At 34.3% G+C, this 24,003-nt stretch overlaps 1 protein-coding gene across 1 annotated transcript in view; it reads right to left on the bottom strand.

Moving 5' to 3' along the window:
• The window catches only part of LOC149802220 (nicotinamide phosphoribosyltransferase-like), an 81,051-nt gene extending 64,341 nt beyond the window's left edge, over nucleotides 1-16,710 (bottom strand). Inside the window, exons 1-2 of the mRNA XM_089956640.1 lie at nucleotides 16,619-16,710; nucleotides 2,945-3,175 (exon numbers count right to left, since the gene is read on the bottom strand). Coding sequence (XP_089812766.1) covers nucleotides 2,945-3,175; nucleotides 16,619-16,702 — 315 coding nt within the window. The 5' untranslated portion in view covers nucleotides 16,703-16,710. The remainder of the gene's footprint in view (nucleotides 1-2,944; nucleotides 3,176-16,618) is intronic.
• Between the last annotated feature and the right edge of the window lie 7,293 nt (nucleotides 16,711-24,003).

Here is a 24,003-nt window from a genome sequence, read left to right as displayed (position 1 = left end):
GACCTCTGCAAGCATACTGTATGGGGACTGCTTAGCTGTTTGGCTCAGGGGTTAATGTGTTATTAATGTGCTCATTATAGATTGACAGAAATTTGCATCCTTACAGTTATTAAGTCCACCCACTATGTTTAACAAACTATTTAACAGAGATATCTTTATTATTAAGACCACTCCTACTTTTCACAAATATTTAACAGGGATAGCTTTATCTGTTATCAAGTCCACCCTCTACTGTTCCCAAATATTTAACAGGGATAACTTTGTCAGTTGTTAAATTCATCAATAAGTCTTCCCAACCGCTTTTAGACTGATCTTTATTGGTCTTAACATTTGTGAAATATTGTTACTCTGAACTTATTTACACTTTGAGCCAAATTAAATTATTATTATTACTCTATGGTCTAAGTAACAGAAAAGAGCAAAAACCAACAAATTTTGTTCAACAATTGTTTTATTTTCCAAGAATACAAAGCTAAAATTAAAAAAAAACTTACTGTATCTTAAAAAAAAATTCAAAAATAGCTCTAAAATTTCTATTACAAGCCCAAACATATAAAGCTCCAACTCCATAATTCCAGCAGTATTCCAATTAAATTCCAAAATTGAATGTGTTGATGTGCCTGTAGTCTCAAATGTGGTAATGTGACAATAGCCTGAATTGTGGTGATGTGCTAAGTCTATCAAAGTATCAGAATATTAAAATCCAAAAATGTTCTTGTCCAAAACCACTATAATTGCAAATTAATGTTTTAGTACAAGAATATTATAGATGAGCACTTTGTATATCCAATGAATAATAATTTAAATACATAATTCCACCCAAATGAAATACTGAACACATCAATAAGACATAACTAGAACTAGGATGAGTTTCAGAAGTTCATTTCTAAAATATTCCAAGTTGTCAGCAAGGTAAAATCTTTAACTAAACTTATAATAAAGAACATGGGAAACATCAGGCATACCAGATTTATCCATGGGGAATATACAAATGTCCTAATCCCAGACCCAAATAAACATATTTACCTCCAGTGATAGTGATCCTAACATTTAAACCTCACTCACAGAGAAATATCAACTATGTATTATTTGTTTACAAAATAAAAAGTTACTGGTGAGGTACACAATGAACATATTTGACAAGGTCAAGTCCAAAATACAATTATACATAACATAATCATAGAGAAAAATAAAAAATAAAAAACAATACAATTAAATATACATAACAAAATAAAGAATAAATAGAAAATTATGTGAAGTGACTAGACTAGACACATATTTCTCCCATAATAAACCTCTGCATGATAATAATTCCATCAACTGCTTTTGCAAACTTCTGAAATATCTTAATTACAGGGACTTTTTAAGTGATTTATTCAGTTTTGGCATGGAAATTTTGAAATAAAAAAATTGGAAATGACCTATGTTACCAAAGATCATAAGAAGTTGTCTGCTTTGTATTAATTACACACTTGTAAAGTGCACTGTAGCAATGTTCTAGTGCTTTAGATGATGTGAAAAATTGCAGCCTACTTCTGACTAGTGCCGAACGTAAATGTTGTGCATGGTTGCTTCTTGTACAGTTGGAGGCAGATCAAGAAACCAGCACATGTTCTTATAACCATAAAAAATTAAATACTATAAGCATTTTGACTGTAATCAAAAGTATATGAACTAATTGTACTATCTGAAAAATAGTCATTCTGATTGATATTAACCCACAGGTGTAAAAAATATTACTACATACTTTTCACCAATGAGAGTGAACATAAGATAAAAATTACATGCAACATACTGGTAAATACTCAACAATTATTATCAAGGCTGGTAAATACTCAACCAATTATAATCAAGGCTGGTAAATAGTCAACCAATTATTATCAAGGCTGGTAAATACTCAACCAATTATAATCAAGGCTGGTAAATAGTCAACCAATTATTATCAAGGCTGGTAAATAGTCAACCAATTATAATCAAGGTTGGTAAATAGTCAACCAATTATTACCAAGGCTGGTAAATACTCAACCAATTATTATCAAGGCCAGTCAATACTCAACCAATTATAATCAAGGTTGGTAAATAGTCAACCAATTATTACCAAGGCTGGTAAATACTCAACCAATTATTATCAAGGCTGGTAAATACTCAACTAATTATTATCAAGGCTGGTAAATACTCTAACAATTATTATCAATGCTGGCAAATACTCAACCAAGGCTGCACATGGTGCATAATGGTCCTGTTGATTTCGTTCAAAATGTCTCTACAGGTAATATGCAGGCATCAACATTAACCTTTGCTGTCAGTTTAAATAAAGGTACTTTACACTTTTTATCCATTCAGAAGATTTTTTCATCTTTGCTACAGATGCATTTTTTACAACTATATAATTAACTTAAAGTTCATAACACTTTTATGCTATTGAGAACAGAGATATTTTCCATTGAACTTTCCGTGTCAAAGTTCTTTTAAAATTATGTCAATGTTGTATAAAGCCTTTCCCATTAATAGTTCCAACCCATCCACTTTTAAATAATGTAAAAAGTAAATAACTCTATGGCTTTATCACAAGAAACACAGTTTACCGTAAATTCCCTGTGCATAATTGACCCTGATTTACTGGTGCATTACAATACATCTCCCATGATCCCTGGACGGCCAGCCTAATAAATTTGCATAAAAGAAAGTGTGGGATTACTATAAGATAAAGATAGTCTTAATAAAGATATGTCAAAATTTCAAAATGAGGAGGAGTAAATCGTCACACATGTGCTATTCAGCGAATAAATATGATGTGCAGCAGCAGAACCTTGGTGGGTACATATCATTGGTGGATGCATTATGTGATGGCAGATCTGGGTCTATACTGTTTGCAGCTGAGTGAAATTGCAATACATGGCTAAATGAAGTTAACCCTGCAATATGTTTGAAAAGACGTTCTCACCTCTAAAATGTAGTTCCATCCTTCCTCGTTGAAGTGATCATGACCAAAGTGAAGACTGTATAATTCCTTTGCCTCCTGAATTTTCTCCTTGGTTACAACTGGTCCAATCAACCATCGTTTCAAAATGTACTGAAGACCAAAGAACACAGTGGATGGAAACTTGCCACCACGACTTTCAAAATAAGAGTACACCACTGTTGTGTTCTCAGGATACTGAAAATGATGGGTTACCTGTGGACAGAAAGAAAATAATTAGGGCTGAAAACTCCCAGGCCTTTCCCAGAAGCCCTTGAAAAGTTAAAACATTAAGTTGGGCAAGTACGATTATTACTGCTTGCCCAGAAAAGTTACCAAATCCCATGAAACATTTACCAAGTATTTGTCCCTGGAATGACCAAGTTGTACAGATACTTGATCCTATAGACACTTTACTCAACATCGTTCACTTATCCACTACACTAGTCTTACTCTTGCAAGTTGCATCACAGGCACCTGAGGCATGCTATTTATAGGTCTCAACCATGAAAATATAATGTTTGGAGTGAAGACAATGATTTGAAACCCATTTAATACATGGTCATAATGAGACAAGGTTTGTAACTCAAAAAATCACATTTTCATACCTAGCCCTCTATACTCAGAAGTGACGATGCCAGCTGATATTTCTATAAGTAGTTACTTTTCACACCAAAAATGTTGCTAATTTACAACCAAAAGAATAACTCCAAGTGTCTCCACAATTTTCACAACTTTCTTACTAAGTAATCAATTTCAGTCAAACCTCCATTATCACATAACTACTCAAGGACACCAATCAATGGGCACATTGCTGATTGGCCAAAAGAACTGGAGGGGTTTTATGTCATGACCCCAAGTATATTATGAATAATCAGCTGTTGTCTCAGCATATTAATTATAAATAGCTAAATTCAGGTGTGAATGTTGCTGGGAATCTGTGGAGACCATTAGAATACTTCTTTCAAATGTAAGTTAGCAACATTTTTTCATTTAAAATGTAATTACAAATATTACAGAAATATCTGATGGTGTCCTCACTTTGGCATAGAAATGTTTCAATTTGAAGCACAGTCCTGAAAATACCCATGACATGGGACAAGTGTAACACTTTCCAACCAAATCATAAAATTTCAACGTTTTCTGGCCCTTAAATTATCACTGGTCTGATTCATAAAAATGTATGACTGCTCATTGAAAGGAAAATTGCTGCACATTTAAACATTGCCGAAGTTGCTGAAACATGTGTCAATGCTAATATCATTAGAAAATTGATGGCTAGGTGTAAAACTGAAATTTCTCTGTTTAGTATACAAATCTTTTCTCTTATTATATATTTATATATGAGGCCATGTAATAGAAGGTTCTTTAGAGCACTGTCTTCACAATAACATAGGGAGCCCTGAGTGGCTGAGTGGTCTAAAGCGCTCACCATTACGGGTCATTGCCATCTCACCTCTGTCTGCATGGGTTCGAGTCTCGGGCTTGGCCAATGTGGGTATGTGAGAAAGCTTGCCAGTAGCTTCTTGTGTGTTGGTGGTTCTTCCCGGGTTTTCCCAGGTTCTTCCTCCACCATTTATACTGGCCGCCATGTATAGCCTATCTTGTGCTTAAAAATGGCATCAAACCCTACCACAACAGCTAAACAAAATCTGGACCAATTTTAGTATCAAGAAGGTGCTGAGTACTTGTGTAAAAGAAACGAAAGTGGAAACAGAGTATCATAGATAGCACATTTTATATCCAACCCATTTTCAATAATCAACTATGCAGGCACTAGTAAGTTATGGTTGAGAATTTTGATAATCAGGTGGAATACATTTAAGGTTGAACCCTTGCACTAATGACACTTGTCATTTTTGGCGCATTAGAAAGTTCCCTCTCTGGCATACATCAAGTGCAGTAAAAAAAAAATGACAGAATTTTTAAAAATGTAATAATTACACTTGATTTTAGACATATTGACTCAAATGTTTTTCATTCTTATTAAATCATGTGTTCTATGCCAAGAAAGCATATGACAATCAATTTCATTGGCTAACAGAAATGTGTTAATGACCTTGATATGCTTGGACACCAACTGAGAGCACATGGTTGATGATCATTATATGAAAGAAGAGAAGATGAAATCTTCAGCAAAATCATTCTGCTGCATTTTTGTCCAGACAGCAAAAATGCAGATTTAAATGCCCAAAATAAATTCTAGTGGGGTGTGGTTACTTGCACATTGAGAATTAAAATTTCAGTATCGACAGGGTGATAATTATTGCCAATAGGCACCTGGGTTGTGGATTTATTACTTTCTGCAATAATCTATTTGTGTGGAATTTATACTTTGTGACATGTTTTTATTTTTATTTTAATGATCATTCTTTTCCACCTGAAAGGACCAATGGGCCCCACCTTTTTCATTTGTAGAATGAACACCAAACAGGTCTCAATGACTTGGACAACTGGTCATGGTAGGTGGTGTTGCATAAAACTTGCTTTGAAGAAAACATTATTTACCTATTAAACATTCCATGACCATGACCTCTGAAATCCCAAAATCAATAGGTTTCTTTCTTCCCCAACATATAAGTCATTCACAAACTTCAGTGACTGTATTTAGTAAAGAACTGACATTTTGTCCTGAAACCATAGTACTTTTCTTATATTAGTCAGTGATCTGGAGCTTTGACCCCCAAACTGATAGGTTTCTTCCGTATCCAAAGGGCAAGCCATTCATGAAGTATGGTCCAGGAATATGATGTAGAACCAATGTTGTTATGTGGCAACCACAATTGGTCTTTTTCAGCCAGGCTGATACTAACCCTAACCTTTTGACCTTTAAACTGACAGACTTTTTCTTTACCTAAAAGCAAGCCTTTTATATTAGACTGGTCTTGGTGTTGTAAAACTTGTTATTCTATAAATCACATTTCTTTCAGTACAGTGACTTGACCCTTTGACACTATAACCCCCAAATCAACAGACTACTTCCTTACCCCATGTGCAAGTCATCCACAAAATTGGGCTTAGGTCTGTGATGTAGAACTAATGTTATTTTGCAGAAATCATTTTTCTGCCTTTAGTCATGGTGACTATTACAGAGATACCATGAACACGCATGTCTCAAAAAGCCAAACATAACATTTTCAGCATCTAGGCAGCTCATCCTCATGATGAGACATCACATTCATTAAAAATCAAAAACTTCTAACTGATCATATTGCATTTTATCCTATAAGCATTAATATGCACTAAGTCCACAACAATTAAGATTCAGCAAGAATAAATAAAGTATCCATTCCTCAGATTCAAAAACCTTCAAATTCCCTGAACACTTTTTGGCCAAAATAATGACAATAACATTAGTTTTTCCTTATATATTATCTGCATCTTTCTATTTTATTTGTCTCTACCACCATTTTTAAAATCAATTTACAATCCAACTTACTGGTTTCTATATGGTAAAAGGCATACAGGTTATGCAGATGCATTTTCTCATATTGTAATTGTTGTTCTAAAACTTAATACTAAAATATTTTAACTAAAACCTATTCAATCATAAATGCTGAATGCTCAGTACCTTAAATATCATCAAAAACTTCCAGACAAAATTTATTGAAGGCTATGGACTTTTGCAATGGTAGCCTGGTACTAAACCGGGTGAAGAAACAAGCATGTTGGGTCTAATCATCACAACATTGGTAGTAAAAATGTTCTTCAACATGTGTAGCTTTAATGTGACATCACAGTGTGTGACATTCAATCTGGTTTGTACTATAACACATCCTTTAAGTTGACCTAAATATGTCCATATAATCTGCCATTGATTTTGCCATAAGTACTTCTCATGATGCATAAACAATGACCTTCCAAAGGAATATGTATGTATAAGGATCCAAATAAAGTGAATAATAGCAATTTAGAGGTACATGTATTTGCAATTAATTTTCATTAAACGACACCCATTATTGAAACAGTTGGTCCTGAATTCCTGCATGACTTGTATGACTTTCACATTAGTTATGTAACTTCTAGTTTTTTTTTTATTTTTACACCAGACAAACTAAATTCTATACCAGTAGTACTTTCTCATGTTCAAAATTGCATCTCATACAATATTGATTTTCTTTGAACTTCATGAATAACTCAGAATGGAGACAAGTTCTTAGGTAAAAATTCCACAGAACCTGGAATGGTTGGCATCTATGTCAATCTTTGACCTGGCAATATTCCATACCCCAAGTTCAATTTATTTGCAAAGCTTGGTAACCATAGATGGTGAAGAACACACCTCATCATGTAGAAACAAAATAGGGAAAAATAGATGGAGAAAACTGTAACAAAATATTCCCTGCCTTATGGAGGGTATTTAAGAAGGACACACCATACATACTCACTTTTAAGATGATTCCAACTGTAAACTGCACAGACCCAGATCTGCCATCACATAATACGCCAGCAGATCTGGATCTGTACTTTGTAGGAAGTAATCAGTAGAACAAAAAGACCCTGAAGTGCAGGTGCATTATGCTACAATGGACCAGGCTCTATTTTGCTTGCAGCTAGACTTGACTTATAAGCAAGTAAAAACAACAAGACTAGTACAAGGATTTTTAAAATATACCATTTTTCATGCCAAACATAAGCCTATGAACATGACTCAAACACACAGTGATAAATAAGCAATTATGAAGCAACTCATGTAGACTTAATCTGAATTGTTAACTTCTTCCATGTGAAAGTTTTTCATCTGAGGATTAATAACTAGGGAAACAATAAAAGTATCTAATTGCTCAATTGCAAACTGTCACTTAGTACAACTGAATGATTAAAGTGATTGTTTTAGAAATTTACATGATCAGACTGTATTAATTAATGTTACAGAGGCTTTATTATGGTCATGGCAAAGTGGCTATGTACAATTTTCATGTGTTTGCTCATTTGTAAGGTGGGAGGGGAATCATCAAATTTAGGGCAGATTCATGTAATTAGTTGCCCTAGAGAAAATACTGCTACTGCTATCTATAGCAAACAAATACAACCAGAGTTGTCAGTGAGCAGGAACTAATAAGATAGCTTCAATTTCTATTTTTAAACAATGTTAAATAAATCCTAGAAAGTAGGTCTCAGTTACCCGGATACATTCACAAGATTCCCCTTTTGTGGCAAAAACTGAATAGGCATCAAAGAAGAGCATAGACAGGATTTTTACACAAAGCTTCAACTCAGTTTGATGCATTACACACACTAATTTCAAAACTGACACTCTAAATTTGGTCTCACCAGGTGAAAAGGCATTGTAATTAAAACACAGGTTTGATTTCAAAGCAATTTTACAAGTAAATAAACCTGAAAAATAGGTCACTGCAACCACTTTTGGTGTGTGACACATCTTAATTTTAAGATACACAAAAATGTCAAGTTCAGTTATAAGTATATTTGAAAAGAATTATAGCCTGGACTGCAAGGTTGAAATCACTAATGCATGTAAACGTGGAACCTGTTTGATTTGACAAATATATATTACAATATATGCATATAACTGACAGCTATAAGGATCCATGCAACTGTGTTATTATTATTATTATTACTACAGTAGAACCTATCTTGAAAGACCACCATGCCTGCCAAAAAATAATAGTCTCTCAAGACAGATGGTCTCTCATAACAGGTCATAACACTATATAATCAATAAATATGTGCATGGAGATGCTGGTCTCTCAAAACAGGTAGTCTTTGAAAGCTGAGGTCTCTCAAGACTGGTTTTACTGTATTATTAATGTTAATATTATTATTATTATTATCATAAGCATTCATACTTTTCATGTCTGGACACATGAAAAATACAACCATACATTCCTTCATACATACATAATTTGTTGATATAGTTCTCCTTCATTTGATCAATTTCTACAAAGCAAGTATCTATTATTTAGAGTGAGATCTGTCAAAGTTCAAATGACTGTAACGGGAATAGGTGAAGCCACATTGATTAGATCATAGCAGACAAGGAGAGAAGGGTTAATCAACTGTCGATTCCTCATGATCATTTTGATCAAAAGACAAATTACAGAAAATGAGAAAAAAAATAGAACATTATTAGCTTTTATTTACCATGTTTAATGACTGTGGAAGAAAAATTGCAATGGCAACCCAAGAAATACCAGGTCCCAAACTTAACAATTTGGACTCTAAACCTGTTGTTGAGAAAGTCGTTATAAGTTTGTTAAAGAAAAAGTGAACACAATATTTTTTTGTTACATAAAGATGAAATGAAAAAAAAGTGAATGGAATATGGTCATTTATTTCTTCTTCCAATGTCTTTCTAGGACTGGGACTGTAACTTTTTCCATGGCGCCATATGAATCCTGGACTGCAACTTTCAAAATCCTACTGAGAACCCTGTCCTTATATATCCCATATAACATAATTTTATACATGTATTGCAGGGGCTGATTTAGCCTAAGGCCAGCCACAAATGGATTTTGATAAGTGCAACTTAATAAAGACAATGACAGGTGGGGGTTTTTCTGAAGAAGTTAATGAAATTATTTGATTCAAAAGATGAAATGATGTTTTTATTGTTCAGTTCATGCTAACCAGCACTGCCAGCCAACTGAAAAATCTTTGCTATGTTGACCCCAGTATTGATATGAATAACCCAGTATTAGTCTGGAGGGAATTTGTGTCATGGTGTAGTGGTTATATCCCTAATTTGTTTCACTTGCAACACCTGTAATCAGCATGTACCACTTCAAGTTACACTACACAAATTGTTGAGTGTAGTTATATGCCATCGAGTCCCAAAGAATATCTGCTACCTTTAACAGCAAGCTCCCAACATCCTTTTTGTTTCACATTACTGAAAATAGTTCTAAATTTTATAAATACTAGCATATTAATAGGAACAGTTGGCTGGATAATGGTAGCTTGATGAATTGAGTGTTTAAATAGTGTCATTAAATGCCATCTATATATAGGCCTGGTCATTGATCCTGCCACATTTTTGTACAAATCTAACAATGCCATCTGTGCAGGAGACATCACACTGATCAATACAAAGATGTCAGCAAATTACTTAACATAATTTCTTCACTTCTGCAAAAGTTGTACCAATTTTTCTTCCAGAATATTTTTTTTCCACAATAAACCTGCTCCCTCATTTGCACAAGATTTACAAATCTGGCCCTTTTAACTTGTCATTAGGAAAAACACTATTTATCTGTGATATTGCAGAGTTTATTGCTGTACTTTTAAACTGTCTGAACAACCAAGAACACACCAAAACATTACACAGTCCCCCAGTCCCCAGCTTATGCAAAGAATTCTACTGAAATTGCACTATCCCTGCTTATGCAAAGAATTCTACTGAAATTGCACTATCCCTGCTTATGCAAAGAATTCTACTGAAATTGCACTATCCCAGCTTATGCAAAGAATTCTACTGAAATTGCACTATGGCCCAGAAATCTCAATTTCTGTACTACCTACAATATGGTGTAAAATTCCTCATTTAAATGGCTACTTGTGCTACACTTTGATTCAAGGTAAATGAAAAACAAAGAATGCAGGAAAGAAATTCTAAGTATCAAAAGGCAACTCAGCTTGCTTGACAAGTGTAGTTGTCAAGTTTGGTTGAAATACCTTGAACAGTTTAAGTTTACCACCAGAAACAAAAAAATGTTTATGAATAGATTGTATCACAATAGCCAGTAAATCCCCATGCATTGCAAACTAAGGAACAGAAGGCAATGTTATCTATCCAGTACATCAACTGCCCCATCAAGCTATTTGTTTGCAGACGGCACAATCTGTCAACAATTTCATATTCATGAAGTATCACATTTACAAAGTATACAAGTCCATCCTTATATCACTGTCAATGGAAGTCATGGAGTATACAGCAATATAATGAAACACCTTATAATAAAGTACATTGTACATACAGCACTCCCTTTTAACACTGCCAATGAAAGCCATTTAGTATACAGCCATGAAGTGTAGCTGCTTATAATCAAGTATGTTATATATTACATAATGATAAAATAGAATCCATAATAATAATTGATTTATTAAAGCCTGTTCTGATGAAGAGTACAACAGTGCTGCATATAGGGATGTGATAGGTATTACAAGTTTTTCTCCAGAAATAAAGGTGTGATGCTGATGAATGGACAAAAACAACAAATGGTTCAAGAGTTATGCTTTGGAAAAGAAAATGTTTTGGACATACAAACAGACAGACATGAAGACAGACAGACAGCAATAGCTATCTCACACCATTTACATATGGGAAGAATAATAAGGGACAACAAATGTAATATCCTACACCCATACATATGTCCATTTGTATTGTCTGTCATAATTTCTCCTCCTAAACCTGGTATAGGGACTGAACATACAAGAATTAATATATAGACCCCAACAGTTCATCCTGTAGGTCAGAGGATAGCTGTAAGGACTTTTATTCATAGTTTACATTATCTGGGATGCATCTTTCTTGTCAATTCATGTATGTATATATATACCATCTGTACTTGCTTATAAGTCAAGTCAAAATGCAAACAACAAAGATCCTGATCTGCTGTATCACTCTGCACCTGCAGATTAGGGTCTATATTGTTTCCTCTGCTGATTACTCCTAACAAACTATGCATTATGTGATGTCAGATCTGGGTCTGTGCAGTTTGTAGTTGGGCTTACAAGTGAGTACATATGGAATATACCATTGATAATGTCCAAATACAAAGATCATATCATGTCATATCTTCAAAAATGTTTACATATCAGCTAAAAACATATGATCTTTCAGGAAATTACAACTGGGCAAGTGTCAATTTATCTTCCACTTGGTAAGTGGTAAAGTAGTGTCAAGGCCCTCCCATGGACTGAATTATTCCTTTCTAAAGTATAGCAGGCAGGGTGGTCTTTCAAGACAGGTTCTACTGTATAGTTATATATTTGGTTCACCTATTTCATGTAAGATTTGAGAGACTGCAGATAAATATTTTTTAAATGTACAACTTTGCCTTAACTGAATCAACAATCTTCATACATGTATTTGTATTTTCATTTTATTGTTGTGATTCTTAGAACTATTTAGACAGTACTATGAATCAATAACTTCCTTCTGGCAATGGAAACAAACATATTGCTAAATATTAAAACCAACTCATCTCTTAAATCTAAAAACAAAGTCATAGAGTTTGTGGCCTGTGCCAATAAAGAAAAATATATATATATATATATATATATATATATATATATATATATATATATATATATATATATATATATATATATATGGTTATTTCTTAATAAAGAATGAGCTGATGTAGCGCTTTTAGCAAAATAGTTAAGAAATATTTAATTAGAGTACTTATAGCTTAAATTATATTATTTGGTACAGAATTGGATTTCATAAAATTTATGTTAAAACGTTTTACAAAATTTCAGAGTTACTAAAACTTGTCCATGTTAGATAATTTTACAATACCTGTTTGTTTTTGTATGAAAGGAGATAGATCCTTCCACTAAAACAATTTTTGGGGTTCAACAAAAGAAGTAATGCAAGACATTAATGATATTGTTTTTGAACAATGTCAGCATTATAATTGAAAAATGGCCAACTGATGCTCTAATTGTTTAATTACAAAGAGTGCAAAGAAGAAATCTCTTTTTTTTAACAAATACTGAATACACGTGCTTTTAAAATGAGCCCAACTGCAAACTGCACAGACCCAGATCTACCACTGCATAATGCACTGGCAGATCTGGGTCTGTGCAGTCTGTTGGGAGTTATCAGCAGAACAAACAACATAGATCCCGATCTACAATAGAACTTCATCCCACTGATCTGCCATTTTTCCAAGCCATTTATTTAGCCTATAATGTGATAATGTTGTAAGTAGGTTGTGTATTGATGTTGTAAAGCTTCGTTGTGACAAAGTCAACCCTTTTATCTTTTGCTATCAGTATTTGATGAGACTCAGAGATGTTATATTGTGATACCAATCCATTTTACTTAACTGGAAAAACATAGAAGAAAAATAAATTTGTGATTTCTTTTTATGACTTATACCATGGATTACAATGCACATTCATCAGTTGTACTTCAGGTGAAACATGATTTGACCTGAAAATTTTGGCACAAATTTGTTCTGATTTTGGAATGTAACAGTTATGATGCCATCTTACATCACAGATGTGGTGACAAATAATTTGTAAGTTGATGACTTTTTTTTCATGCTGGGGATGCTTTTATGATTTTGAATGTGCATCTGTATGAGGCATAAGTAACTTTAATGTCAATAACCACTCACTTTTAGTGAAGATTGTCAATATGACAGCAGTTATTTATGACACACTCCCCCCACCCATCCCAGACACAATAAAACTTGAGAATGTCCATAATTTACCACATGAAAATTACAAGTTCTGAATTCATTTCAGTTTTGATCACTTAAATAGATGTCAGTATTATCTCTCTATAGTTGACTGCAAATGACATGAGCACCAGCTTTACTTTTTTTGTTTATTATTTCTGGAAATATTGACATTTTTTTACAGACATAATATTTAATGAATTCTGTACCATTTCTCCTGGCCCATGATAAATCCTGGGGGACAACGTTGCAGATGTGCCAAATAATTGGTGAGGGTGGGAGGGGGGCTTATGATTGGACAATTCTTTCTTACATACAATCTGTTGTAAATTTTGCTACTTATATACATGTACGAATAACATCTTAAGCATGAAAGCTGCTGTTGGGATAAAGACCAAATTTTCTTTTTTTTGCAAACTGAAGGATTACATTTCTCAAAATACATGAATGTAATGTTATAACCATCTACTGCAAGGTACTCCACTTGTCTAACCATCAACTCATCCAGCACATGAGAAGTAAGATAGAAAAAACCCTGACTCAATACACTCTGAGATGGTTACAATTCATACCCATAATTTCTACTTTTGTTTCCATCAAGAATGTTTGGTATGTTGTAGATTTCTGTGCTTGTTTACACTCTTTGTACATGTATTCCATTTATTTAAATAATTCATGTGTCCCATATATGACCCTGAATGTTGGATATATCAGTCTGAAATCACAAGGGTATGATTAACAGATATAACTACATGTAGCCACCTTTAGATATGGCAAAAGCCCATCCAAGGCTTTTGTGCAAATTGCACAATTGTACATCTCATAAAAAAATATATATAAGCAACATAGTGAGAGTATGATATTTAATTTTAAATAGAGGAAATAAGAAACTGGGGTTAAAACAGTATTGTCAACCTGATTAAAATTCAGATCTGTCAATCTGTCAACAAAACTCTTTTTTTGGAAATAAACCAATATAAATCAGGCATCTTTTACACACAGATGAAGATGAACAAGATATCTGTATATAATACAGCAGACCATGGTATATAATATAGCAACCCATGGTACATAATATAGCAACCCATGGTACATAACATAGCAACCCATGGTATATAATATAGCAACCCATGGTATATAATACAGCAAACCATAGTATATAATATAGCAACCCATGGTACATAATATAGCAACCCATGGTACATAATATGGCAACCCATGGTATATAATATAGCAACCCATGATACATAATATAGCAGCCCATGGTGGTCAAACAGCCTAAGGTGTTTGCTTTACTGATCACTGACATCTCACCTCTGTCCAAACAGGTTCAAGTCTCAGCCATACCAAATGGGTATATGAGAGAGTTTGCCACCCATGGGTTGGTGGTTCTTCCCGCGTTCTAACTCCACCAATTATACTGACTGCCATGCATAGTCTATCATGTACTGAAAAATGGCATTAAACCCCTGAAAACTTATACATAATATTTTATAAATTGACCTTCATTTACTTCACATTTGAAGTGTGTGTGTGTGTGTGTGTGTGTGTGTGTGTGTGTGAACTACACTTCTAAATTATATAGGAATAAATTATTTCTTACTATAAGAATTATGATGAAGTCATTGGTTTATGTATTTATTCCATTTATATTCCAGGTAATTCATACAATTAGTATATGGACTGGGATAGAAAAGTGCATATTTTGTTATGTTTTTGTTTCTGGGATTACACATTCTTTTCAATACCAGGTTTTTATATAGACTGAAATAAGTGTAGTACATATATCTTTTTGCAATGAACCAAAGAGCTATTTTCAGTATTAATCCAAAACTAATATACTGAAGAGAAAAAAATGTTTATCATCTTGTAAACAGTAGAAAGTCTTTTATTTCTTCTAGGCATTTCAAGATATTGTCCCATCTCTATTTAATACCCTGGTCACAGACACTTGTTTGAATTTCATTACAATTGTTATGTTTCTATCTCTAGTAATTAAAAGTATGTAAAACTGATTTCCATTGTAATTAAATCTCAACTATAATAATTTTTTAAAGGGTATAGATGATAAGCTGCAATAAGTGTCAATATGAAAGATGCAAGATCAGACAAAGCAGTGATATTTTGTGGAAAATTTTGAAACAGACAAAACGGCAAGCTGGTCCATTCAGATGGTACAACTCAGACCCAACCAGGATTCATAAAAATTCTTGGCCTTGACTTTGGTTTTTAGTATTCAGTTTTGCTATAATGTTATGCAAGATACAATGCCAAGATAGAATGGCTTTCAATAATGCCAGGATAGACTGACTTTCAATAATGCCAAGACAGACTGTCTTTCAATAATGCCAAGATAGACTGACTTTCAATAATGTCAAGATAGACTGACTTTCAATAGCGCCAAGATAGACTGACTTTCAATAATGCCAAAATAGACTGACTTTCAATAATGCCAAGATAGACTGACTTTCAGTCTGAAAAATTCCTTTAGCCCATATGCTGTTGTAGTTTGCGAATGTATTATAAGCAATAAAAATATATGCTACCAACCCCTTTTAATAATAATAATAACAATAATAATAATAATAAACTGGTATGACTGTTTTTAACTATTGGTTTTAGAAGTACTTTATAAAAGTGCATGTAACTTAAGTGAATTATCTGGGCTGGGTCTATTCTGTTCCATTTCTTTTTTGGGACTTTGTTCCATGTATGATGATCAAGGGGGAAATTTATTTTATGAAACCAGTTGCTTGCTGAAGAATAAAACCTTAATCTATATACCTACAAAATCTGATACTATTTTCTGTAGTCCTGAAATATTCCTAAAATAACAACTGTTCAATTATTAGATTTTGTTTACTGCATCAATGTTCCCTGAAAATTTAAATCTGAATTAGGAAAACAGCCCAAGGTTCTACTTTCACTTTGATATTATCTTTACTCGACAATCTCTGCACATACTTTTTAAGAATAACAGTTAGGACACTGGTCTTTGCAAATCCTATATCTGAACTTTACTATCATGAAATAACACAGATCTTGACATGTCCATTTCTGTTCACCCGACTACGGCTTCTAATCTTACACCAAACCTGTACATAGCTCGCACCTGACGTCATTTAATTATACGAACAACAACGCTGACAACAAAAGCCATATGTCAAATTCTAACTTACTGGTTTATGAACATAACCATGTAATTTCGGCATTAATTATATTAAAAGTTATATTATGAAGATATGTAATCGTTTGAATTTGGGCTTTTAAAATATGAGCTTACCTTGTATGAGTCTGTTATTAACAGAATGTTTTCCGAGCCGCCTGCCGGGAACGCCATCTTGAACACAAGTGTGTGTGACGTCATGGCAACCAAACCCTATATCATGCACAGAGAGGATATCCTCTAGCAGCTGATGGACGTAGCAACGGCTCGGGTTTGGGAAATTAATTATATGTTATGTGATCGTAAGATGAGATTTATTTGCCATATAACGTTCGATATGCATAAATTAACTAGTTGTAAGTTCTGTATTGGGATTAATTTGCGAGAATACATCCTATTATAAAAAAGGATTAAATAATGTGAGAAAATAAATTGTATTTGATATTGATGTGATTCATACGGTTGCTGATTCAATCTATGCGCCACTCATTTTTTCTCCCCACCCCTCCGCTTGATGACGTACATGTATTAACCAGAATTTACTATGCAGACAACTCAAGGAGTACACATTTAGAATACTGTTTCACAGCAACCCGCTTGCACAGCGATATGACAAAAAAATAACAAATAAATAAAATAGTAATAATCTCTTCTTTTTTTTTTTCGTTCTAGTGCAACACACCGACTCAGTGGTAAAGATATTAAATATATACCAACACTTCACAAAAAAAAGGTGCATACTCACTGGCGCAAAATGAGTTTCATTAACACAATAAGACTATTAGTATTATTGTACAAAAATCAATTTTGATACGTAATAATGGGCACATAATCAAATATGAACTGCTATAAAAAAAATGCAGAATAATGTACTGCTTTTGTGTTAGCTTGTAAGTAACTTGGTCTAGGACTAAACGCAGGCCTGGCCCTAGGGCAATGCATAAAAGGCACCCGACTTGAGCCCCGGGCTTTCAGGAAATCAACTCCGCAATTATAATTTTTTTTTAATATTTTTTTTTTTTTTTTTTTTTGCATGAGGCCCCGCTCATCACTTTTACTGCCTTGGGGCCTGCTTGCTGCCTTGGAACCCATCACATACTAGGGCCGGACCTGGCTAGGCGAATAGCGAGTAATTTCTGATGAAAAGATCAAGGTAGACAGGGATTAAAAAGTTTATTTGTGTGAATACACAACAACATAAAACAATATTATTATACACTGGTAAGTGACCCCCACCTCCCACGTATAATATGATTTTGAGTTTTGTGTCCCATACCATCATGAAAGATTCATGTGTTATACAAGTTAAATCAAATTAAGATCCTAAAATGCTGACATAGTTGTATTCACAAAATCAGGCCCCAACCCAAAGATGTGCGGAGCCCAATGCAGTTAGCGATAAGCGAGGGGCCCAAATCAAAGAAAAATAATATTCTGGTGTTGATTTCCTGGAAGGGCAGGGCCCAAGGCGGTTGCCCCATTTGCCTTGCCCTAGGGCCGGGCCTGCACAAAATGGTGGTGTAAAAAAACACCAGCTGCAAAATAAACCTCAGTTGTGCACATAAGAAAACGAAAAACACCACATGCAATATATATATATATATATATATATATATATATATATATATATATATATATATATATATATATATATATATATATATATATATATATATATATATATGATTTAATTTATATTAGATTTAATTTAATTGTTTGTTTGTCGTTACAACTGTTTTAAAATTCCATTACATGTTATTGTAATGTAATTTTATTTACTGGATTTGACATAAACCAGACATTTTTTTTCCAGAAATTCAGTTCAATTTTTCATAAACACTAATAATCGCAACTTTCTATCTAACGCTGACCTAGTTTCTGACCTTAATTCAGAATCAGTAAACAACTGTGTGTGTGTATATATATATATATATATATATATATATATATATATATATATATATATATATATATACACTCTTTCTCAAAGTAGATTCATTAAGTGAAATCGAGGCTATACTTGGAGCACGTGACAAATCACACGTATCAATTAGGGTTTCTCAGTGGACTGACCCACATCCGGTCATCTGTTTTGCGCAGTAGCCAGTTTTAATATTGATGTATTGAGAAATAATTGTTATTCTTGCCTTAACACTTGTGAAGTCAAAGTGATTTATGTTGTGATCAGTTTGAGCTGAATTTTACATTTTTCTTCGAATTATTTGGATTCAAAGAGATTATTTTTCACTGGAAATATTAGTACTCTAAATTAATTCTTGTACAAGGACAGTTAACGAAATTTACAAGAATTCAAACACTGGAATGCTATTTTCTGTGATTCAACAAAGAACTTTGACACATCAGTACGACTCTGACGGCATACGTCATCGCCTTTCATTTGGATTTCATCGAGATTCGAACTCAATTAAACTGGAACATTCTATTACTAGGACTTATATTTTTTTATTCTTGGATTATTCTTGGATATGATTTGTAGAGCCGTAAGTTCTTTTTCTCATTTTTACCTTGTCTTTTTGGGAAATAAATTATTTGTTAAATTTTACAATGCTTGTTTTCTTCGCTTTGTCTTGTTACTGTTTAAAAGAATCTAAACACATAAGAATATATATATATATATATATATATATATATATATATATATATATATATATATATATATGTGTGTGTGTGTGTGTGTGTGTGTGTGTGTGTGTGTTTTATACTTTACGGCACACTTTAATACGAACTAAGAGTATTAAAGGGGAGAGGGCTAACTTAAAAATTTAAATATACAACGAAATGACACACAAATTCCATCAGTAAAAATATCAAGGCGCATAGATTTTACGGTGACAACAACCAAGATATTTATAAATTTGTAATAACATTCAACCAAAATTTCAGATAAATACTTTAATTGATTTTACAATTTTTTTTCTGGACAAAAGTACATTAAATTCAGTGATTAAACATATGAAGACACCGACCCAGAATAGAAAGCTAGTTCGATATAAATATGATCTACCACATAATAAGGCATCTAAATATGGGATAAATACAAACTTTGAGATATCGTAAGCAGCATTAAGAGACACCTTGGATGTCTACGGGAAAGAAAAAAAAAAACACGCCTTAGGATTCGTTGTCGGTCTCTGTGTGTACGATAATTTACGCCTCCGTTTTGGATAAAGGTTTGTGAGTTTCAGGGTTTGTAAAGACGGAAATGTTAGTTATCTACTGTCACACACAAGTGGGTACAAGTGTTTATACACACAAAACACGATGTCAAAGCAAAGTGTAGTACTCTGTTTAAACACAATTACTACTTTGTTTGTTTCATTTAGCTGTAAACATACATAGACATTGACCTACACAAGCATAAAACACACATAGTGACAGTTACTCTGAGCAGTATCTCTCTTTTACACGAGATAGAGAAGTATATCACAATTCGGTAGCTGATTAAAGTCAACGGATTTACTCCATGACTCGACATTTTTTACTCCGCTCGTCACACCCAAGTATATGCAGTGTGCCTAAAATTTAGGCTAGCGTGAACGACTTTGCATAACAAAATCAGCTAATGAACAACGATGTAACCATTACTAAATGTTTGGAAATATCATTAATTCTTTGGATCTACAATCACACAATTACTAATTTTTGGGTGATACCAACAATAACGCTGCCACGCAGGTGCTGACAACTTTATATATGCGTTGTCATCGTTGAACCAAGCAGAATGGACAGGGTTTACTCCAATGTCATTTTCACAAACTTTTAAGAAAACTGCATCTGGAACCGGGTCCAAAGGGGGTGGGGCTGGAGAAAAACTTTCCACCCGGGCCCCTGGGCGGCCATCCATTGAAACAACCAAGTCCAACGGTTGATTGCACAACCGAGGCAGCCACGGCTGCTAACGCGCAATAAAACTATGTTCAGTAATCAAAAGAAACATGTCGTATCCTTCTACAAGACAAACAAGTAATGACCAAACCCAAATTTCACGCTAAAATAAAAAGACATTACAATACGGATGTTTTCCATCACGTCCGCGTGATGGGAAAGTTGAATCCCCTTCCGGTTGGCAAGACATATTCTCCAAAATTTTCTCAGATTTTTTATTAGACTAAACCGACTGCACGCCTTCTCAAATGGAGAAACCATGAATGGTACTCGAATGAGACTCTAGGAGAGAGGGTTGCAATCATACCATTTTAATGCTTTAGAAACTTTATTCAAGACTTTATTTTTTTAAAAAGAAGAAAACAGTCGTAGGCCCTCTGCCATGGGAAAGCCAACTTTGGCGCTTTAACAAGACCGGGGGGGGGGGGGGGGCTTGCGACTGTATACGGCCATTTACATACCCCTCTTTTATAACTAGGCGCTACGGTGCTTCCAACTAAAACTTAAAAAAGGGATGTTTTTCTTCACGTCCTGATGGAGTATTTCAGTCCCCTCTACACCAGAGCTTGAACATACTATGTGCTAAGGCGCATTAAATTAAAACTCAAACAAAATCACTCAAGGATGTTTTCCACTTCCAAGTTCTAACCAGCAAGACATGCTGGGATGGAGCTAAGGAGTGTCAACAATAGGGTTTACAGGTTTTTGTCAAGGCATCGGTTGGTTGTTGAAATCTTGATTTGATCAATCCGGATTTGGTCTTCTGGAAACTATACTAAGGAGAAAAATTATGGATAGAATAAAGACTTAACATCCCAGGAATAAAGTTGTGAACATCTCATCTCATAAATGTATTTCTTAATGTTCTCTTCCATCCATGGTGATACAGCGATGATATGTAGTTTATATTTTTTCAAGTAGATGGCGATAGTCTTGCTTAAGCACCATTGACAATCCCACGAGAATAATTTTTACGAGGTCGACATTACTTAGACGAGATCTATGTAACACAACGATACGCAAACATGCGTAAGTGATACGTGACAACTGCAACACGCTGCTGATATTTCGTGGCATTGATGCGCATGGTCTCGCAAAAATCCATTGGGCTTGGTCTCTCACCGACCACAGGACGGATGAATTTCGGAATAAATGCTCCATTTACTGCCAGTGTCTCAGTGTTGACTCATAATTTGTAAACTCAGACTACGTTAATTTTGAGAAGCTCTGATGAATGTTATAGACAAACATGCCCTAATAAACAGACATAGTGATGAAAAACAATATTACCTTCCATGAACAGATCACTAAGGAAAGCTATGCCTTGTTTACAATATACACTTGGTACAGATCATGCAAAGCCTGAGATAACCATATGATGCACACAAATTTGGTAAACAAACTAAACCATATGCGAGCATATATTTTTAAGAGATGTGCAGGGGCACTAAATCTAAGAACTTTTGGTCAACTATTAAGCCAGACATTTCTAATACATGTGCGGATGATCAACATAAGAGCACTCTTGCCGAGGGTAAAAATTTAATAATTACATAGAAAAATGTGAAATCTTCAATAAATTTTATGTAAATGTGGCACTAAACATTGGCAAAGATGTTCCTTTCGACCCTTAAAACTGTCAGAATATCATGGCTAAAAAATAGGAAAATATATACAATTTTGGAATTTAAGGAAGTTAACCATGCCGAAGTGGATAAAATGATACGAAGTTTAATCTTTTTTTAAAAAAGCTACTGGAGGGGATGAAATTCCTGTTAAATTGTTAAAAGCTAGAGCACCAATCCTTGTGGGCCATATTACATATCTTATTATTAAAAATATAAAATCTAATATTTTTTATGATCGTCTGAAGTAAACTCAAGTAGTTCCGATTTTCAAAAGAACAATCCATTCGAAAAAAATAGCTGTGGATCTGTCATCATATCAAAACTTATGTTGAATTGTTGTTTTAAATCATGCCGACGCTAAATAAATCTTGTCTTGTCTTGTTTTGTCTCGTCTTGTCTTGTGGAGATCATTCAGGACCTGCATAGTTTCATCACTATTGACTTCGGTCCAAGTATTGTGCTGAAATGGACGCAAACATGTAAAACAATTTAACAAATACGAGAAATGTTAACAAAGACGAAATCCGCCTGCATTGCTATCGCAGAGGCTGCTGACCGACGACGCAACGATACGTGATAACAACTTTAACTTATCCGTGACTAATTATGTGCAATCGTGCCGAAGATATGTTAATGTCCCAACAATACGCACGGGAAGACCTCTCACAGAAGGTTTTGAACAAATGTCCGTACCGCTAATCAAACCCGAGCACAAAACTGCGGAGAAAGTTAACGAGTCGAGGAAACCACCGACGTGATGATGGGTACAGAAAAGAAGCCTGGTCTGTTGTCGGGAAAATATGAGGCCATTCTACGTTTACATATTGTTGGAAACAAACAAGGCTTAGATGGTACCAAAATCTATATCAAGCATATTGATAAGATGATTTTTGCATGTTCCACAACCACAACTACCAGAATACAAGTCAGAGTTGGACACAACACCTTGAAAATTTAATGACATTGGCTTATAAACAATCTACACAAATGATGTAGCACTTTCCTCTTCTTTACACGATGACTGAAAAATTACTTAAAAATGAATTAAAAGAATTATTCCAGAAATAAAACAAATACAAATCAATTATAAATTGTTGAGGGTGGTATTTCGGAAGCTGGTTGATCTGAGTGCTGCAGATGGTAAAGGTTGGAATAAAATTTCGTGCTAAAGTTGAAAACTATACACATCAACATGGTAAACCAACAAAATAAAGCGAGAACATCAGCAAGGTGCAACGTTTAGCTCTTGTTGGCTGCGTTGAGTTTTGAAGTGTTTCACCTGTTACGCGAAATCAGTGCAACGTTCAGCATGTTGTTGCAAATATAACCTCGAATATCACCTCGATGAATACATTATCATGACGAAACCAGAATTCAACGTGCTTCCATCTACTCCAACCACCTCGGGCCAATACCTCACAATCCAGTTCACGCTAGCGTCGTTGCGCATGTATTATAGTCACCCTAATATTCAATCATGGCCGTTGGTGGACCTTCCAGTAAATAATTTGTTTGTGTTTTTCATCTGTGGGTGGACAAAAGGGTACTTTGAATGTTAGTGGACTTCCCACGGGAATGTACGACATTGACACTAGCAATGAAGAGACTCGCCGAAGGGTTTCACAGATGGCTGGTAAAGTTTCTAAACTTGACATACACGAACATGAGATTATACTCGGCTCTGCGATCTCGATCGAATTTCTACACTATTAGGTTAACATCACACAGTCTTTGCTGAGGGCAGTTCTCAGTAGGCCTGACGATATTAAGGAAATTTCCAGAACAAGAGAGTCTTACTCACAGGATCTAAAGGGCCTGAAGACCACATCGTGTCGGGACATTGTCAAGATCGCCTCAACGATCCAGGTTAATCTGAGCTGTGATGCCATCATTGGTAGCTACCGAGCAGACCTTTGTAGTTCATCAAGTATAGCGTTGCAAGATTTTATATTGTTTGAGTTTTCCCTA

The sequence above is a fragment of the Sinohyriopsis cumingii genome, chromosome 4 (assembly GCF_028554795.1).
Source record: "Sinohyriopsis cumingii isolate HCF-2022 chromosome 4, ASM2855479v2, whole genome shotgun sequence".
NCBI lineage: Eukaryota > Metazoa > Mollusca > Bivalvia > Unionida > Unionidae > Sinohyriopsis > Sinohyriopsis cumingii.
The sequence above is the reverse complement of the archived record's forward strand: the minus strand, read 5'-3'. Positions and strand labels throughout refer to the sequence as shown.